Source organism: Sapajus apella, unplaced genomic scaffold, assembly GCF_009761245.1.
Source record: "Sapajus apella isolate SASKATOON/1434 unplaced genomic scaffold, GSC_monkey_1.0 scaffold17, whole genome shotgun sequence".
In the NCBI taxonomy this organism is placed as follows: domain Eukaryota; kingdom Metazoa; phylum Chordata; class Mammalia; order Primates; family Cebidae; genus Sapajus; species Sapajus apella.
In genome coordinates, this window is record NW_022436957.1 from 27,952,177 (window position 1) to 27,968,246 (window position 16,070).

Here is a 16,070-nt window from a genome sequence, read left to right on the forward strand (position 1 = left end):
AAGTTGGGCAATCATAAAGCACTATGACAAGATGTCATTATAATACTATTACGTTCCACTGTAAAAATGGTTCCTGACTATCATGGTAATGGTGAGTGGCCAGCAATTTCTTAACTTTTATCTTTCTTCTGTGCTATTTTATGAGTAGCGAGATGGCAAGGACCATTTTAGGCTTAACCACATTTTAAAATTTAAATTAACTATCACATTTGTCTGGCACATACTTAATGACTAAACCTCTGTGGAATTCAACAAATTTGTCAGCTATTTGTTGGAAATCTACTAGGTTGCCCACTGTCTTACAGCAGAACTTCAGTGAGTAGAGAATAGAGGTAGATGGGGAATAATTTTAAAAAGCAAATAAAAGATTTAAAAGTTTGTGTTAAATGCTGAAAGAAAAAGAAAACAGTATGTTACGCTAAGTGTTACCTGGCTGTGCATTTTAGATCGATAAATTTTCTGTGTGCTATTTTGGAGTAAATATCCATTCGTATAAGAGAAAACTAGGAAATAATAGGATGAATTTGAATCACTTCAAAATATTCAGGCTGTTGAAATAGTCTTCACTGTGACTGTAGCATGATGGTATTAGGTTGGTGCAAAAGTAATTGTGGTTTTTGCCATTACTTTCAATAATTTCATCCTTATATTTAGAATTTGTAGAGAGATTTTTTCTCTGAGTATCTTTTCATGTGTTTATTGGACATCGTATATCTTCTTTGGAGAGATGTTATTTAGGTCCCATTTCTTCTTTTTTTTTTTTTCTTTTTTTTTTTTTTTTTTTTACTTTGGGCTCTGGTGTACATGTGCACATCCAGCATCCTGCAGGATTGTTGCATAAGTACATACATGCCATGGTGGTTTGATGTCTCCATCCCCCTGCCTACCCCCAGTCACCTACATCAGGCATTTCTCCTGGTGTTATCCCTCCCCATCCTCCCAGCCCCCTCTGCTGTCCGGGCCCTCTCCTCCCCTCTACACCCCAACCTAACCCAGTAAGTGTTGTTCTTTTCCCTGTGCCCAAGTGTTCTCATTGTTCATCACCTGCCTATGAGTGAAAACATGTGGTGTCTGGTGTAGAGAGATTTTTACAAACTCATACTATAATTGCAGACTTACAACATACACATCGAAGTAATATGAAAGAAATCTATATCTTTATCATATAGCCTGTGAGGACGTAATACTATACAGGTTTTCCAAGTACGGTCAGGGATGTGTGGCATGTTTCTAATATTTTACGTCTCCTGCTGCAACTTTTGTTTGTGACTGTTTCCCACATTATTAAACATATGGAACAATGTAGTTATTCTGAAATGGAGAGAAGTAAGTTCTATATAGCAACACATAGGGGTAGCATTCATTTCAATATTAGAACAGATTCAAAATTAACTGTACTAGGTTTACCATCTTATCTATTGTGCTATGTAAAAAGGAAAGAAAAAGGTCTACAGTTATGGCTATATGGGATTTAAAATTTGAACCCAAATCTCTGGATTCGTGTTCCAATTTTTTCTTCTTTGATTAAATTATCTGGTTATCACATAAATTCCCCTTTGTAGGTTTCTGCTGTCTAACTCATAAATCAGTAAAGTAGGCTGTAAAGTTACACTGTTCCAAGTCGTTTGGCAATCAAATGTGCCTATTTACACTATAAAAGTCTGTTTTATTCCCTAATGAAATCATAAGCTCAATCTGATAGACCAAAATCTGCAGTTACGACTTTATTTTTAAGCCATTGATTTTGATAGCTTGGAATGTTTACATTTAAATATGATCGATTATATTTAAAGTGAGTTGTAAGATTTAGCTTCTTTAATAAACACAGGAAGACCTCAATTATAAATTCTTTTTAATATGCAGTTAATGTGATTAGTTTAAATTAACAGCTTTCTTTGGTTTAAAAATTCCCTCTTTTCTAAAGTGTACTCACATTGTTAATGGCAGGGAAAAAGAGATGGAAGGAGGATATCTGTAGTGGATTCTGGAACAGCTAAAGTCCTAGCTTGGTGAGCAAAACACAGCAGTATTTCTCAATATTTGATTATGAGGCCCTCTCCTTTGAAGATAATTTATTTCACGCCTCTATTCCTGCACACAAATCTACTATATGGAACATGAGGTTACAAAAGACAAGATCAGAATTCTTTGGGACAAAACAAATAGAATAGTAAAGCTATTGGAACCACTGCTGGGCAACCTTGCTCTATCTTGCAGCAATCTAAGTAACAAGGCCATGTCTTCCCCTACAAAATGTGTATCAACACATAATGACATGGAGACTTTCAACAGGTGCCCATGTTGGGTTGTTATCACATATCAAAGATTCAAAACTGAAATTAGTAGAAAAGGGAAAAAAAAGTGTATGTGGAAGTACGTTTGTAATTTTAAATATTACAAGGCATTTAAGTAGCTATTTAAATGGTTGTCACTGTCCCCTAAAATAATTAAGAGTCATATGCAAGTTAATTGGCATGTTAACAAAGGTGGTTAGAAAAAAGTGAATATAAGAAAGCCACGCTGAGTTCAGCCTCAAACATCTACACTGAACATTCTATTTGCCCAAATTAAAATTTGTGCGATAGTTCTCAGCTATATTTTCTTCCATTACCCATTTTCTGTTAGAGGAAAAATCAAAATAAGAGAGAATGTCACCAGTAGTTTGATTGCCACTCTGATTCCCTCCCATTGAAATGTTGACATAGTCATAGGTAAAAATCTTTATAAAAGAGTGATAGAAAATGTTATATGAAAAAATATACTGGAACAATTTAGTCATTACTAGTAAGGAACCATCCAAAGCCATTCTCAAACTTAGCTACACATTAGAATAAGTGAAAAAGTTCCCAAAAATTCTGAAGACCGAATCCACCTAAAGATTTTGATTTGATTGCTCTGGGGTTCAGTGTGGCTACTTAGACTTTTGCTATAGAATTTTAGATGCCAAAACTAAAACTCTGTGCTTCAATATATAGTTCTGAAAACACGAGCAGTAAATGACTAAATTCGTTCCATGGGTTTCCTTGTAGTTATTCAATTTGGTGATTTTTGAAAATTATTTCCAGGGAACACTTATAGGTTGTTACATTTTTAATCACAGTACTTTGGAAATATTTCTAAAGTTCCTGTTCTCTTAGATATATTCCATATCTACAAGAGCTTTCCCCATTTGCTTTATTCTGCTTCAATAAATGTTTTCTTAATTTTGTACTTTAATACAACCTCTCATTAAATGAGCTGACACTGGGCAGTTTGATGTTGTGGTCATATAATTTAAGATTGTAATTTGGTTAAGTGCTATTTTTGAAAAAAACAAACAAACAAACAAAAACACTCCTAGGTCAACACATACTCTTATATCCTTGCAGCAAGCTGTTTTATTTTCTAAAATATTAAGCTTTACTTCTGTAAGCTCACATCACTAAAACAAGTAAAATAATTTTAAATCCAATTTAGGATCAGAGGGCCCGATTTTCTAATCATGAGAAATAACTGACCAATTAACATGCTAAGAAAGTGAGTAGCTCTTTTCTTTCCTATACTAATAAATGCAAATGTGAATGTAAGGAAGTAACTCGATCTACGTCTACTTGTATATATAACAAGAGTATGGTTGACAGAAAGTCATATATATTGTATGCATTTCCTTAGTGCAATAGCTTTTATACCTGAGGATCTCAAACGATATTAAAATGCAGTAAAATAATGCTCTAATAGATTCAAATTAAGTAGCAAAACTCTCAGTGTACCACACGGTGGAGTCAGATACCCACAAATCTGTGTGGCCAGTATATGACAGAAAATCTGAGTAAATATTTCAAAAAGGACTAAATATGTAACATCGTACATTTTTTCCTGCTTCTCAGTGATGAATTAAGCTAACTATGCCATTTATGAAAAGAAAAATCATAGTGCACTAATATTTTAATTAGCAATAACCTTTTTATCTGTAAATCCAAATTTAAAGAAACATATTTTTGTTAACACAGTGCATTAGTTAGCCCCCTTTCTATGTGTCTGTCTGTCTGTCTATCTATCTATCTATCTATCGCATCGCTCTATATCTATATTTAAAATGACATTTTGGTGGCATTCTTAGTGGATTCTTCATCTTACCCACTGTACTTATGTTATTTCACTATCTAACTTTTGACTCTCTATTTTATTTCATGGGAATTTCAAGTTGGTTTTTTTTTTTTTTTTTAGGAAATATAGTCCTTGAAGCAAATCTGAGTACTTGAGAATTCTGTTCTAGAAAACAATTCACTTACTGCCATCTTAAAACAAAACCTTTGAGCAGAAGAATGTTTTAATAGCTTTCACATGGCTTGCATTTTCCAATATTATGTATTGCCATTGAGGAGACTCAATGTCAAGAACTATGTTGATAATGCAGGTGCAACACGAAATGCATGCAAAATGGATTTGAACTGTTGAATACCTGAAAGTTTCTTTCTTGAACTAGATCTGAAATTTCGTAACTTACCTGTGTTCTATTTGCAAGTACTTTTCTACTGATGTAGTTAATAACATATTTACTGTAGTTTATTTTATTTGAGAAAAAACAAAATATTTTATTAAAAACTAGTGTATTAACGTTCATAGAATCCTGAATCCACTTGTAAATAAGAAAAAAACACAGTGCCCCTTATCACAACACTTTCAACTAAAGACGTTTTGTCCTAAAGGCTCCAATTTTCCTTCAAAGATAATAGTGTAATAGCTTTGCCTATCAAATTTGCTACTCATAGTTTCATTATACAATTCTGTCACAATGTTGTTCTTTATGTATTTTAAAGTACAAATTTGCAATATTAATGTCTAGTATTCATACTGCTCAAATTTTTCCTTAATTACATTCAGAAAGTCATGAGCATTTTTAATCAAAGATTCCTTCAAAAATTATGTCATTAGTTTAAATGAAAGCAGTTCAACTTTGTATTTCATTTATAATCATGGAGTTCTCTTCAATTCAGGAACAATTGCTCATTCCTATCATGCATTACTAAACCCTGCCTGCGAAGGATACTCAAAATACCCTGATTTGATCATTACACATTCTATGCATGTAAGAAAATATTACATAACTTTTGTACCCATAAATATGTATGAATATTACATATTAATATAAAACATTTTTTAAAAAATTGGGACAGTCTTAGGAACAGTTAATGCTAGAGATCCTGGCTTGTGTAAGTTTGAAAAATGTATATACTGGAGTAGGTATGTATCAACATATCACACATACCCTCTAAAATATGTACAATTAGTATATATCAAGAAAAAATTAAAAATTGAATCTTCAAATATGTTTACTATTATCCTTCATTTCTACTACAGTATTTACTCTTGTTGCCCTGTGAAAAACTATAAGGAAGATTTTTATCATCAGAATTCTCCCCAAATGTATCTTTCTTCATCCCCTATTGCAATGGTATGCATTCCATAAGAAAACCATATGCCCGGGACTTTTTCAGCCTATCCAAACTACCTATACTCTGCCACATATTACCAGGCACATTCTTGGTCAAACTTAGACAATATGGTAAACTAAATCACGCTATTGCGTATACTGATGCCCAGGGCACCAATTAACTGTCATTCATTAACTGTAATAGCATTGAACCACAATCTACAAATCTAATATTTCACTCTCAAATTTATTTTAAAGTGAAAAACTTCAGATATCTTCATCAATCGGTGGGAAGAAGGCTTTGAGATTTGCAGATAACTTTCTAGTGCTCCTCACATCACAGCATGTACTTTATTGGGTTCACAACATGTACACAAGATTTGAAAAGTAGCTATATTACTTTACTATCACACAACCCTAAAGTTATTTAAATAAATAATATCTATAATAACTTTACATATGTTTAAATGTTAATTAAAAAATAAAAACAGCATTTTAAAAATATTTTGTACGGTGAATGTAAAACTAGCTATGGCCTACAATTTACACATTTAAAAGTCAATTTCATCACTGTTTTAACTCTCATTCTATTAAAAAAAACAGGTAAATACATTTTATATTTTGGTTGGAATGAAGAATTGAATGTGTGTGGGTGTGGGAGAGAGTGCATGTATGATCATTAATAACGTGATGCAGATTTATATCAATAATTTTTATACTACTTGTAACACATTTTTATAAAACAATATTGATCATCTGACTAAACTCAATGGTGAGTTTATAATAAAATGTTTGAGACTGCTTTTCAATAGTACCATAAAAAATATTTTCTTTTTTTTGAGACAGAGTCTCACTCTGTCCCAGTCTGGAGTGCAGTGACACCATCTCGGCTCACTGTAACCTCTGTCTCCTGTGTTCAAACGATTCTCACGCCTCAGCATTCTGAGTAGCCAGGATTAGGGTTAGGGATAAAGTGTGTGCCACCACACCCGGCTAATTTTTGTATTTTTAGTAGAGACAGGGTTTCACCATGTTGGCCAGGCTGGTCTCGAACTGATCTCGTGATCGCTGGCCTCTGCCTTCCAAAGTGCTGGGATTACAGGCATGAGCCACCACGCCCGGCCAAAATATATTTTCTTACCATTTATTTTCCTATGGTTTTCCTCTAGCTTTAGGACAGTTTGAAATCCAGAACCCTAGATCATATTGCTCCTATCTTTGAAGTATCTTTATTTCAAATTCCTCCATTACCTACTTTAAAAAATAAATCTGAGACTAATAATTGAGACCCCTTTTTCTTCCTACCTACCTCTGAATAGTCAAACCAGTCAATCAAAATAGCCCCCTGGAAAACTAGTTGAATAAATTTAAAGTTAGAAACTCTGCAACATTTTGTTCAAGTAATAAAAACAACAGAACAGAAGCTGATTCCCAGATGTACTTGCCTGGGCTTCCTGAGGCATTTGAGCTGCGTCCACCTTGTCTGCAATATAAGCTGCCAACTGCTTGTCAATGAATGTGAGGGACTCCTGAATTAAGTGTAAGGATTTTTCGATCTCCTGGGCAGACTGGATGCTCTGTTCAAGCAACTTTTGCCTCCTTATAGCCTAAAGAGAAGGAATAAGAGTGTATCAGTTAAATGTTTACTCTTGATAGCTTTTCTGTAATCCTGCTGCACAATAAATGAAGATTCTAGACTCTTCCACAATCACCTTTTTGTAAGATAGATTTCTCAGCTTCCTGGCACTCATTCAGCTCTGCTTATTAAAAAAAAAAAATGTGAAGGAGAAAAAAACAAAACAACAACAACAAACAAAACTATAGGATCAGGGATCTCTGCATGAAAATAAATTACAATATCATGTACATCAAGGAAAGACGCTGAAAAAAAAACATTAGCAAAATCATCTCAGTCATTGCAATCTGTCTTTCCCAGGTCGAATGTTCCTCCTGATCTCATTATATAGTTCAAGAGATTTGGTTTGCTTAGAATAGGGTCATCGTCATCACAATCCACTTCAAGACAGATAATCTACTTCCACCAGTGAGACACATACACAATCTGTTCAGAATCAGCTCCTCTTCAAAAAGAGAATTTTAGGTAACAGTCTGGTTAAAGATTTATTCTGAATACTATTTCAACCAGCTTTGCAAGATCTTTTTTCTCCCTACTTTATTTCACAATTTGGATTATGGAAATTGTTTGTACAATTGGATTTGTGTTACTGCTGAAGCAGAACAAATAATAAGTAATCCTAATATAGCTGCAATTAATCTTGATTGTTACTATAAGTATGATTAGGATAATTCAACAATTTTCAAGTATAAATAGCATGCTGAACAGATTGCAAAGTCTCCCTTCAAGGATCTGTTCACCTTTAAAAGAGTAGTTATAAAAGAAATAGGGCAGGCAACTTATTGGGAATTCAAGTCATAAGTCATTTAAAATACATTTCCTTAATACACAATGTCTAGGCATGATTATCTGGTACAATATCACTTCTTTTCCCACAAAGCATAATTGAGGTTTTAAGATAATCTTGGTTTTTATATTATATACAGAATATTAGATACTACATAAATACTACATATGTTGGTTCTTAATCTTAAAAAATGTTAGTGATGTCAGATGGGTGCGGTGGCTCACGCCTGTAATCCCAGTACTTTGGGAGGCTGAGGCAGGCAGATCATGAGGTCAGGAGTTCAAAACCAGCCTGGCCAACATGGTGAAATCCCATCTCTACTAAAAATACAAAAATTAGCTGGGTGTGGTGGTGTGCAGCTGTAATCCCACCTACTTGGGAGGCTGAGGCAGGAGAATCGTTTGAAACCAGGAAGGGGAGGTTGCAGTGGGCTAAGATCATGCCACTGCACTCCAGCCTGGGGGACAGAGCAAGACTCCCTCTCAAAAACATATATATATGCGCGACGTCATTCTTCCTCAAGGAAGTCAACCTATAACACAGCATTGCTCAGGTAAAAAAAAACAGTTAATGGCATCTAGACCAAGGGAGGAGAGGAAGTTTAGTGAAGCTGCAGAAGGAGGGAAGTCTTTCCCAGCATTTCTCCCTGTACCGTAAATTTTGACTCCTTCAAGATTTTGTCCTAGGCTTTCCTTTCTTCTCATTCTACCCATACATTTAACTTCAATTCCTCCTCACATTCTGACAACTCTCATCTCTACATCTCTCAAGTCCAGATTTTCCCCTGATCTCCACACTTGCATGCTATTTCACCCTATTGGACATCTTCACATGAATGTTCTACAACCACCAAAAGTTAACACTTCATATATATGAACTCCTTGTGCATCCTCGTCTCACCTACTTCTCATATTTTTTCCTATTTCAGCGAAATACAAATAATGATTGCCTTTATTAGACATAATTCTAGAAATTTCTACTTCCTCTATCATGTCCTTCATCATGTTGCATCTAATCAATCACTAATTATGTATTACACCTTCCAAATAGTTCTTGATTCCATTCTTTTCTTTCTCTTTCTCCATTGTCTTTAACCTAGAGTCATTACTATGTCTTCACTCAAATATGGTTCCAGCTTCTTCACTGGCATTTTATTCTGCCACATCCCATCTGCAAAGCAACTGATATGTGTTCTCTCAATAATGAAATGATGGCATCCTGTTTAAAATCCCCCAGTGATTCTTTACTGTCCATTGGATAAACGCTCTATTCTTAATATGGCTTAAAAGTCTTTTCATGATATAAGTTCTGCTGGTGTCTTTTACTCCCTGCTTTAGCTATAGAGAAATTTTATTTTTCATTTCCCAGCATATACAGTGGCCCTCTTGATTCTTGGCCTTAAACATGTTGTTCCCTGTTACTGGAATACTCTCAATCCTGACTATCTTTCATTGGCTAATTTACATTTATATTCTGAGTCAAGCCTCATAAATGTGGACGTCTCTTCCAAGTGGCCATCTCTGATACTCTCTAAGTTCAGGGCGGTAATTCTTTTATGTTCTTTGAATTTTGTATTTTTTTAATTTGACAAGTAAAATTGTATCAATTTAAAGTATATAACATGATGTTTTAATATATGAATATGTTGTGAGATGGCTAAGTTATGTATGCATTCCCTCACCTGGCATTATGCTCTTTGTGTTTGTCTTAGCATGTGCCATACCATATTTAATATGCCATTTATTGTCTGCATTTACTTTAGACTATCAGCTCTAATGAGGTCAGGGATTATGGCTGTCTTGTTCGTTGCTCAATACCACTTCCTAGAATAAAGCCCAATAGCTTTGTTTACATCTGGATGAAAAGTATAAGGAGAAACTTTAATGACAAAAACAAAAAAGTTCAAAGAGTCAAAGACAAAAATGGATTTACAGAAGAAATTGAAAACAAAGGTCACCACTGCTCAGAAATGTATCTTTTGGAGAATAAATCTACCAGTTTTTATATTAAAAGTATCAAAATTGGGGGGGGGAACACATTATTTGAAGAAAATTTTAATCTATTTATATTAAAATACTGTATCCAAGATTGGGGACCAAGTCTTTGCACTGTATTCCTATTCAAGCATAGCTTCCTTTTCAGTCAAAATTTCAACTAAAATTTACATCAGTTAATTTACAAATTCAGTTAACAGTGCTCATGGCTATAATCAGAGCCTCTGAAACCTCACTTTTTCTATTCATGAGATTCTATGGGCTGAAAGGAACAGTATGGCTTAAGAAATGATGGCAGAGGCCGGGCGCGGTGGCTCAAGCCTGTAATCCCAGCACTTTGGGAGGCCGAGGCGGGTGGATCACGAGGTCAAGAGATCGAGACCATCCTGGTCAACATGGTGAAACCATGTCTATACTAAAAATACAAAAACATTAGCTGGGCATGGTGGCGCGTGCCTGTAATCCCAGCTACTGAGGAGGTTGAGGCAGGAGAATTGCCTGAACCCAGGAGGCGGAGGTTGCGGTGAGCCGAGATCGCGCCATTGCACTCCAGCCTGGGTAACAAGAGTAAAACTCCGTCTCAAGAAAAAAAAAAAAAAAAAAAAAAAAAAAAGAAATGATGGCAGAGTTGACTTCAGGTGGGTTGGTTCTGTTCCTGGCCTGACAGTCAATAAGAGAGGCTGATTTACACTGATTCTTTGGTTATCTCAGTCAGTGAAAAGACCTGATGTCAATCCAAGCTTGCAGAATTCTTTGAACTAGTCATGGAATAAGCTGCCTTCTATTTCTAAACATCTTGTTAGGGAAACCCAGATGGAATGCCAGGCTTATGAATTTCCTATGACTTTCTGCCCGCTTGACCTGTGCTGTCTCATTGAATGAAGTTGGTAGAAAGCCTTCAGCCATAATCTGATTTTTGTTGCTGTTCCAGAATACTGTTCAACTGTTGTTTTAAAATGTTATTTCATGTCCTTATCTAATCCACTTAGCAATAAGAGGAATTATATAGCTAGACAGAAACAGCAAATATGAAGAAAGTTAGAAATCTTTTTTTTTCCCCCATTTATTTATTTTATTGCATTTTAGGTTTTGGGGTACATGTGAAGAACATGCAAAATTGTTGCATAGGTACACACGTGGCAGTGTGATTTGCTGCCTTCCTCCCCATCACCTATATCTGGCATTTCTCCCCCTGCTATCTCTCCCCAGCCCCCCACCCCCACTGTCCCTCCTCTATTTCCCCCCAGAAATCTTTTAATATCTGGCAATCAATGACAAAAATAGAAAAATGGAAAACTGAATGCTATTTATGGTTACCAACACGAAACACATAATGAATCTATTTTAATACAATTTTCAAAGAAAATTAAAATAAAATCAAGTAAAAATTAACAAAAATTAATTGAATCATTTTATACCTTTAAAGTACTATGAAACATAAAATAAGTTTAAGAAAAAATGTTATGAGTTAAATGAGTTTTGCTGGCAATGGAAAGTCATCTCTACAATTCACTGATATCTCATCACATTTCTATTTTAAAAATTATGTATTAGCCTTTGTGCCACAATATTACAAATAGATAAATCGAAGGGTAGTGTGTCTAAGAAATTCTGGAAGAAGTTGGACTATTACCTCCATGAGGGCAAGAAGTTCATTTAGAATAGTACTTGGCACATAATAAGTTCTTAGTAATTATTTATTGAATGAATAAATTGTTCCCTGCATGAATATTTTATTCTAAAAAAAAAAAGAAACTCTGGAAGAAAAAAATCTGCATGTGAAATAAAAAACTGAATATTAGAACCAGAAACATGTATTTAACATGTGAATGCATGCTTTAAAAAGTCAAAATAGAAAAAAAATCATTTAATAATATTTTCCAAACAAAACATTCATTAAAGGAGCTATGTGCCCTATACTATACTTATTAAACTCAACATAAAAAGCAATTTTACTTCATTTAAGAGGTGATAGGTAAGCTTATGATTGCAAGTGGATTAAGAATGCAGATGTATTCATTACTACGATATGATCTGCTGAGAAATTATTATGAAGATATATTTTCCTTACAGTTTTCTATCCAGGAGTACTTAATAAGCACATCGTATTTTAAAGAGTTAAACTATACGTAGAGCCTATCCCTACAGGAAGATTGCAATGAAAGCAGAGTGACACCTTGTAGAATACAAGGATAATACATTTTTTAGCTAGCAAAAAAGTGGAAAAATAAATCTATATTGCATGAATTGAATAATGCCACGAAAGTTCTTCTGTCTAAAATTCTCTATCCTATGCTGACTGCAATTCCCCTATTGGTTGCCTAGTCTACAAATTAGAAAGAAAATATGGCTTAAAAATCAATATGCTAAAAAATTACACCTGGGAAAGCTAATTCACAATATGAATTATTTTTAATGCCATAAAAATAAAAATAATGTCCTTTCAGTATCTTTGAGATCCAAGAGTGGGAATGGGAGAGCCATTGCCATTATTTTCTTTGTTTCTTCTTGGATGAGTGTGTGTTTTATTTGTTGTTGTTTTTAATGGACAACTGAGGGAAGATAATTTTGATGTCTGAATTATGATTGGATAGAACCAAGTGTGTGGAGGTCTTCAAAGAACGTTTCCATCAATTATCTCTTTACTGTGGGGCTCAATGAGGAGGGGGTTCCAGAATCATCTGAGTCTTAGAGAATGAGAATCGTGAGGGTGCCAACGATGCATGTTGACCTCTTAAGATGTTTTACAAAATTTGTTTTTATCCAATTGTGTAATAATACATATTGAGTGACTTCTATGTACCAGGCATTAGGGGGCTCTCAGTTATTTTCTCTGTTTAAATTGGTCAATGGATCCAGACTTAATGTTATGAAATGTACATGTCTGTTGGCCTTACACCAAAAAAGGGATTCTCTTTAGTAGGCTGGGAGTTCAAGAGATATATGGCTTCTCAGAAGTCTGAGGTATTGCTATTGTTTGTATGGGTCTCCAAAATTTCATGTGTTAGAAACTAAATCCCCAATGTGGCAGTATTGAAAAATGGGGCAACTAAGAGGTGATTGGATCATGAGATCACTCCCTTCAATAATTGACTAATCCATTCATGGGTTAATGGAATAATGGGCTATACTGGGAACTGAAATGGTAGATTTATAAAAAGAGGAAGAGAAACCTGAAGTAGCACTTTAGCATGCTCATCCTCCATGCTATGTGATGCCCCTTGCCACCCTGGGGCTCAGTAGAGAGTGTTCCCTCAGCAAGGCAGCTCTCACTAAAACAAAGTGGAAAATTAAATCTACATTGCATGAAGCAAATAATGCCACAAACTCAGTTACACACACACACACTCACACATATACATACAAATCATAAACTGAATGCCACAAATAGCTAGTTAATAGGAGACATTGGCCTATTTTCCTTAAATCTTACTTCCCAGGACATTGGAGAATAAGAGAACTGAAGTGGAGTTTAAAAAGAAAAAGCCAGTGGAGGTGTAGGGTGGAATCTAACCACACTTCCCTTCTAGAGCAAGTCTTTTAGACAATGAGTTAAGCTTGAGCTGGAAACAAAGAAGAATATAAATCAAATATGACATTGAGATTTTAATCTGAATCAAATTAAAGTCTTTATTACCTCAGGGGCCACAAAGCAATGGGATCTATTCATGGTACCATCTATCTGGGTGATGTAAAAGCATTTCATGTTTCTGACCTATCTGGCTCAAATCAACCTACTAACACAGTTCATGAATTCAGCACTTGCTAAAATGAACCAAAATCAGAGGCAAACGACAGACATTCAGAACATCTAGAATGTGGTCCAGGAAAAGATGGTAGATAGTTTATGAAAGGTATGAAGAGCTAAAGAAGAACTTAAGAAATACCTGTGAAAAACTGAGCATTATAGTAATATCATGATTGAAAAGCTAAGAAAGGTATATTGATGCTTTTGTCTCATACAACTGCTGGCAAACTGCATGTATGATATACATCTACCAATATAGATAAATATAATCGATGTGAGGGCTATTACTCATGTCAAATGCAACAACTTGTCTACTGATTGATAACTCTGCTGAACAACCAATTGAAATCTCTGAAGCATAATTTTAAGGTCTTTAAAGAAGCATGCCATAAAAATATCAGGAATTATTTAAGGACCACTAAGAATGTTCTATTTGTCTCAGAAGTCGGTTCTTACAATTTTAAGTTGTTTAGAATTGGGAAGATGACAGCCGTTAAGAAGCTGACATTTGAGGCACACATCATATTGGACACGTGGAACTCTTTGAGATTGATTAGATATGAACACTCTATTTTCTGTAATTTCATATGGTGTTAAGAAAGTAACAGATCCTTTTTAAAAGTTATACAAAAATTTCTAGACGTCTAGATATGCTTATACCAGTGTAAGAAAATAATGTTTTCCAAGGAGAATGGAGCTAGGATTTTGCAAAGGGAATCAAATGGAGATTAAGAGAAAAGCAGAGGGAGAAGAGGATAATTTGTAGCAGAAAAAATAATTTGCCAGTGCTCATAGTGTCATCATAAGATTCACTCTGTTGCTTTCTTTTCAAATTAGTTTGTCGTATTTTTTCCTAAAGAAAGGAGATCTCACACTGTGTTCCTTGGACAAGAAAGACTAAGTAAATTTAAACTGTGTTGCTTTAGGCCACTTTAACTCTTGTGAGGGGCTTTGGTACAGTGGTTTTCTTATGACATGCTTGTTAATATATTTAATAGAGATGTAGGTTATAATTACAAAGATGTATACATTTTTGCATATATATCCTTCAAATATAAAATAAAGAAGGTTACATTATTCATGAGAGGCTTCTAGATTTATTTGTTGTTAATGTCACTAAGTTTGAACACACCTAGGGGAAAACCCAAACACCATGTGCATGGAGCTCCTATAATTTCCTTTATAGGAAAGAATATAAATGTGAAAACTGTTGGTGTCATGATTAATTAGAAATTCATCTGATTTAGGATTTAGCAGGTCACTAAAGTTCTTCTGTTGACCTCTGAAGGAAGCATACTTGAAAGTAATGTTTGGGAATCATTTTATCAATGGAACTTGACATCAGATAGCCATCACTTTCAAGTAAAGCATTGACAGAATGGTCAATGAGCTGTATAGTAATATATCTAAGACATTTCTGGATTCTTGCTGCATCCATTTATCTTCATGGGTAGACAAGTGAAATTGGTCTTCTGCCCTGACAGGAGCAAACTGATGCTTTATTTAAGCTTCAAAAAGAAAGTGATGGAAGCATTATTCAGTAAACACAAAATAAGTCTACAGGATTCATCGTATCCAGGCTTTTTCAAGATAACTTCAGGAGCTACCCTGGTCAGTAAAATTGTTCTGGCCCAATGGCGAGGTGAACTTTCACTGCACATGTGTTCATAATATGAAAGTCTAAACTTTAGGAAATTAATAATTTATTGATACAGGAAAAAATTAAAATGTTACAGTGTCACTGTCTCCTGATATGGAATATTGAGACAGAATCAGATTTCCGGGATGATTTTGTCAGGACTGAGGCTACATGTTGAAGCAACATATAGAGTCTATATATGAGACAAAAGTCCAAATCTGGGGTTAAAATCAAGTTGTAACATAAAGTAATAAATGAAGGTCAGAAACAAATAGATACTGAACAAATTAGTTGATTTCTGACAATTGCTTCTCTTACTGTCTCAGGAAGCCATTAACACAGTGACTCTCCTAATGCAAATTATAGGTGGGGAAAGGACAAGAAGTCATAATTAGCTAGTGCTTCTAAGCTGAGTGGTATAGGTTAATTGGTCAAGTACAGAAGTACCCAAGTGAGAGAGAGCATACTGAGGAGAATTGCAGATAGGTTGGTGATTGTGAGCAAACTAGCCCTTGCAATGCAGATGAACTAGGCAGTTCATACTCTTATTAAGTATAGGCAGTGATCCAGTCAGTACAGTACTGTGACAAAGATCTCAGAGTGAAAGGACCCTTGGAACTAGTTAGTCCCTCTACTTAGGAATTCAGATTCTCAAGATAGAGACTGAACATGTCATCTCTTGCTTTCTGGACTTAACATGATGAGCAGGAAGCAAATCCATCACACTTCCTTTAACAGACCAGGTAACGATGGCCACACAGGTTATAAACAAGTTTCCAATCTTCAGTCAGGCAGTCTGAAATACGGCCTTGATAACTAGAAATGGTGCTCTGGTACTTTTCTGATGTGTATG

General features: G+C 34.9%; 1 protein-coding gene across 11 annotated transcripts in view; it reads right to left on the bottom strand.

Moving 5' to 3' along the window:
• The window catches only part of DMD (dystrophin), a 2,282,798-nt gene that overhangs the window by 1,332,215 nt on the left and 934,513 nt on the right, over positions 1-16,070 (bottom strand). For all 11 annotated transcript variants that reach the window (XM_032285804.1, XM_032285805.1, XM_032285797.1 and 8 more), the window contains one exon: positions 6,859-7,020. In XM_032285804.1, coding sequence (XP_032141695.1) covers positions 6,859-7,020 — 162 coding nt within the window. The remainder of the gene's footprint in view (positions 1-6,858; positions 7,021-16,070) is intronic.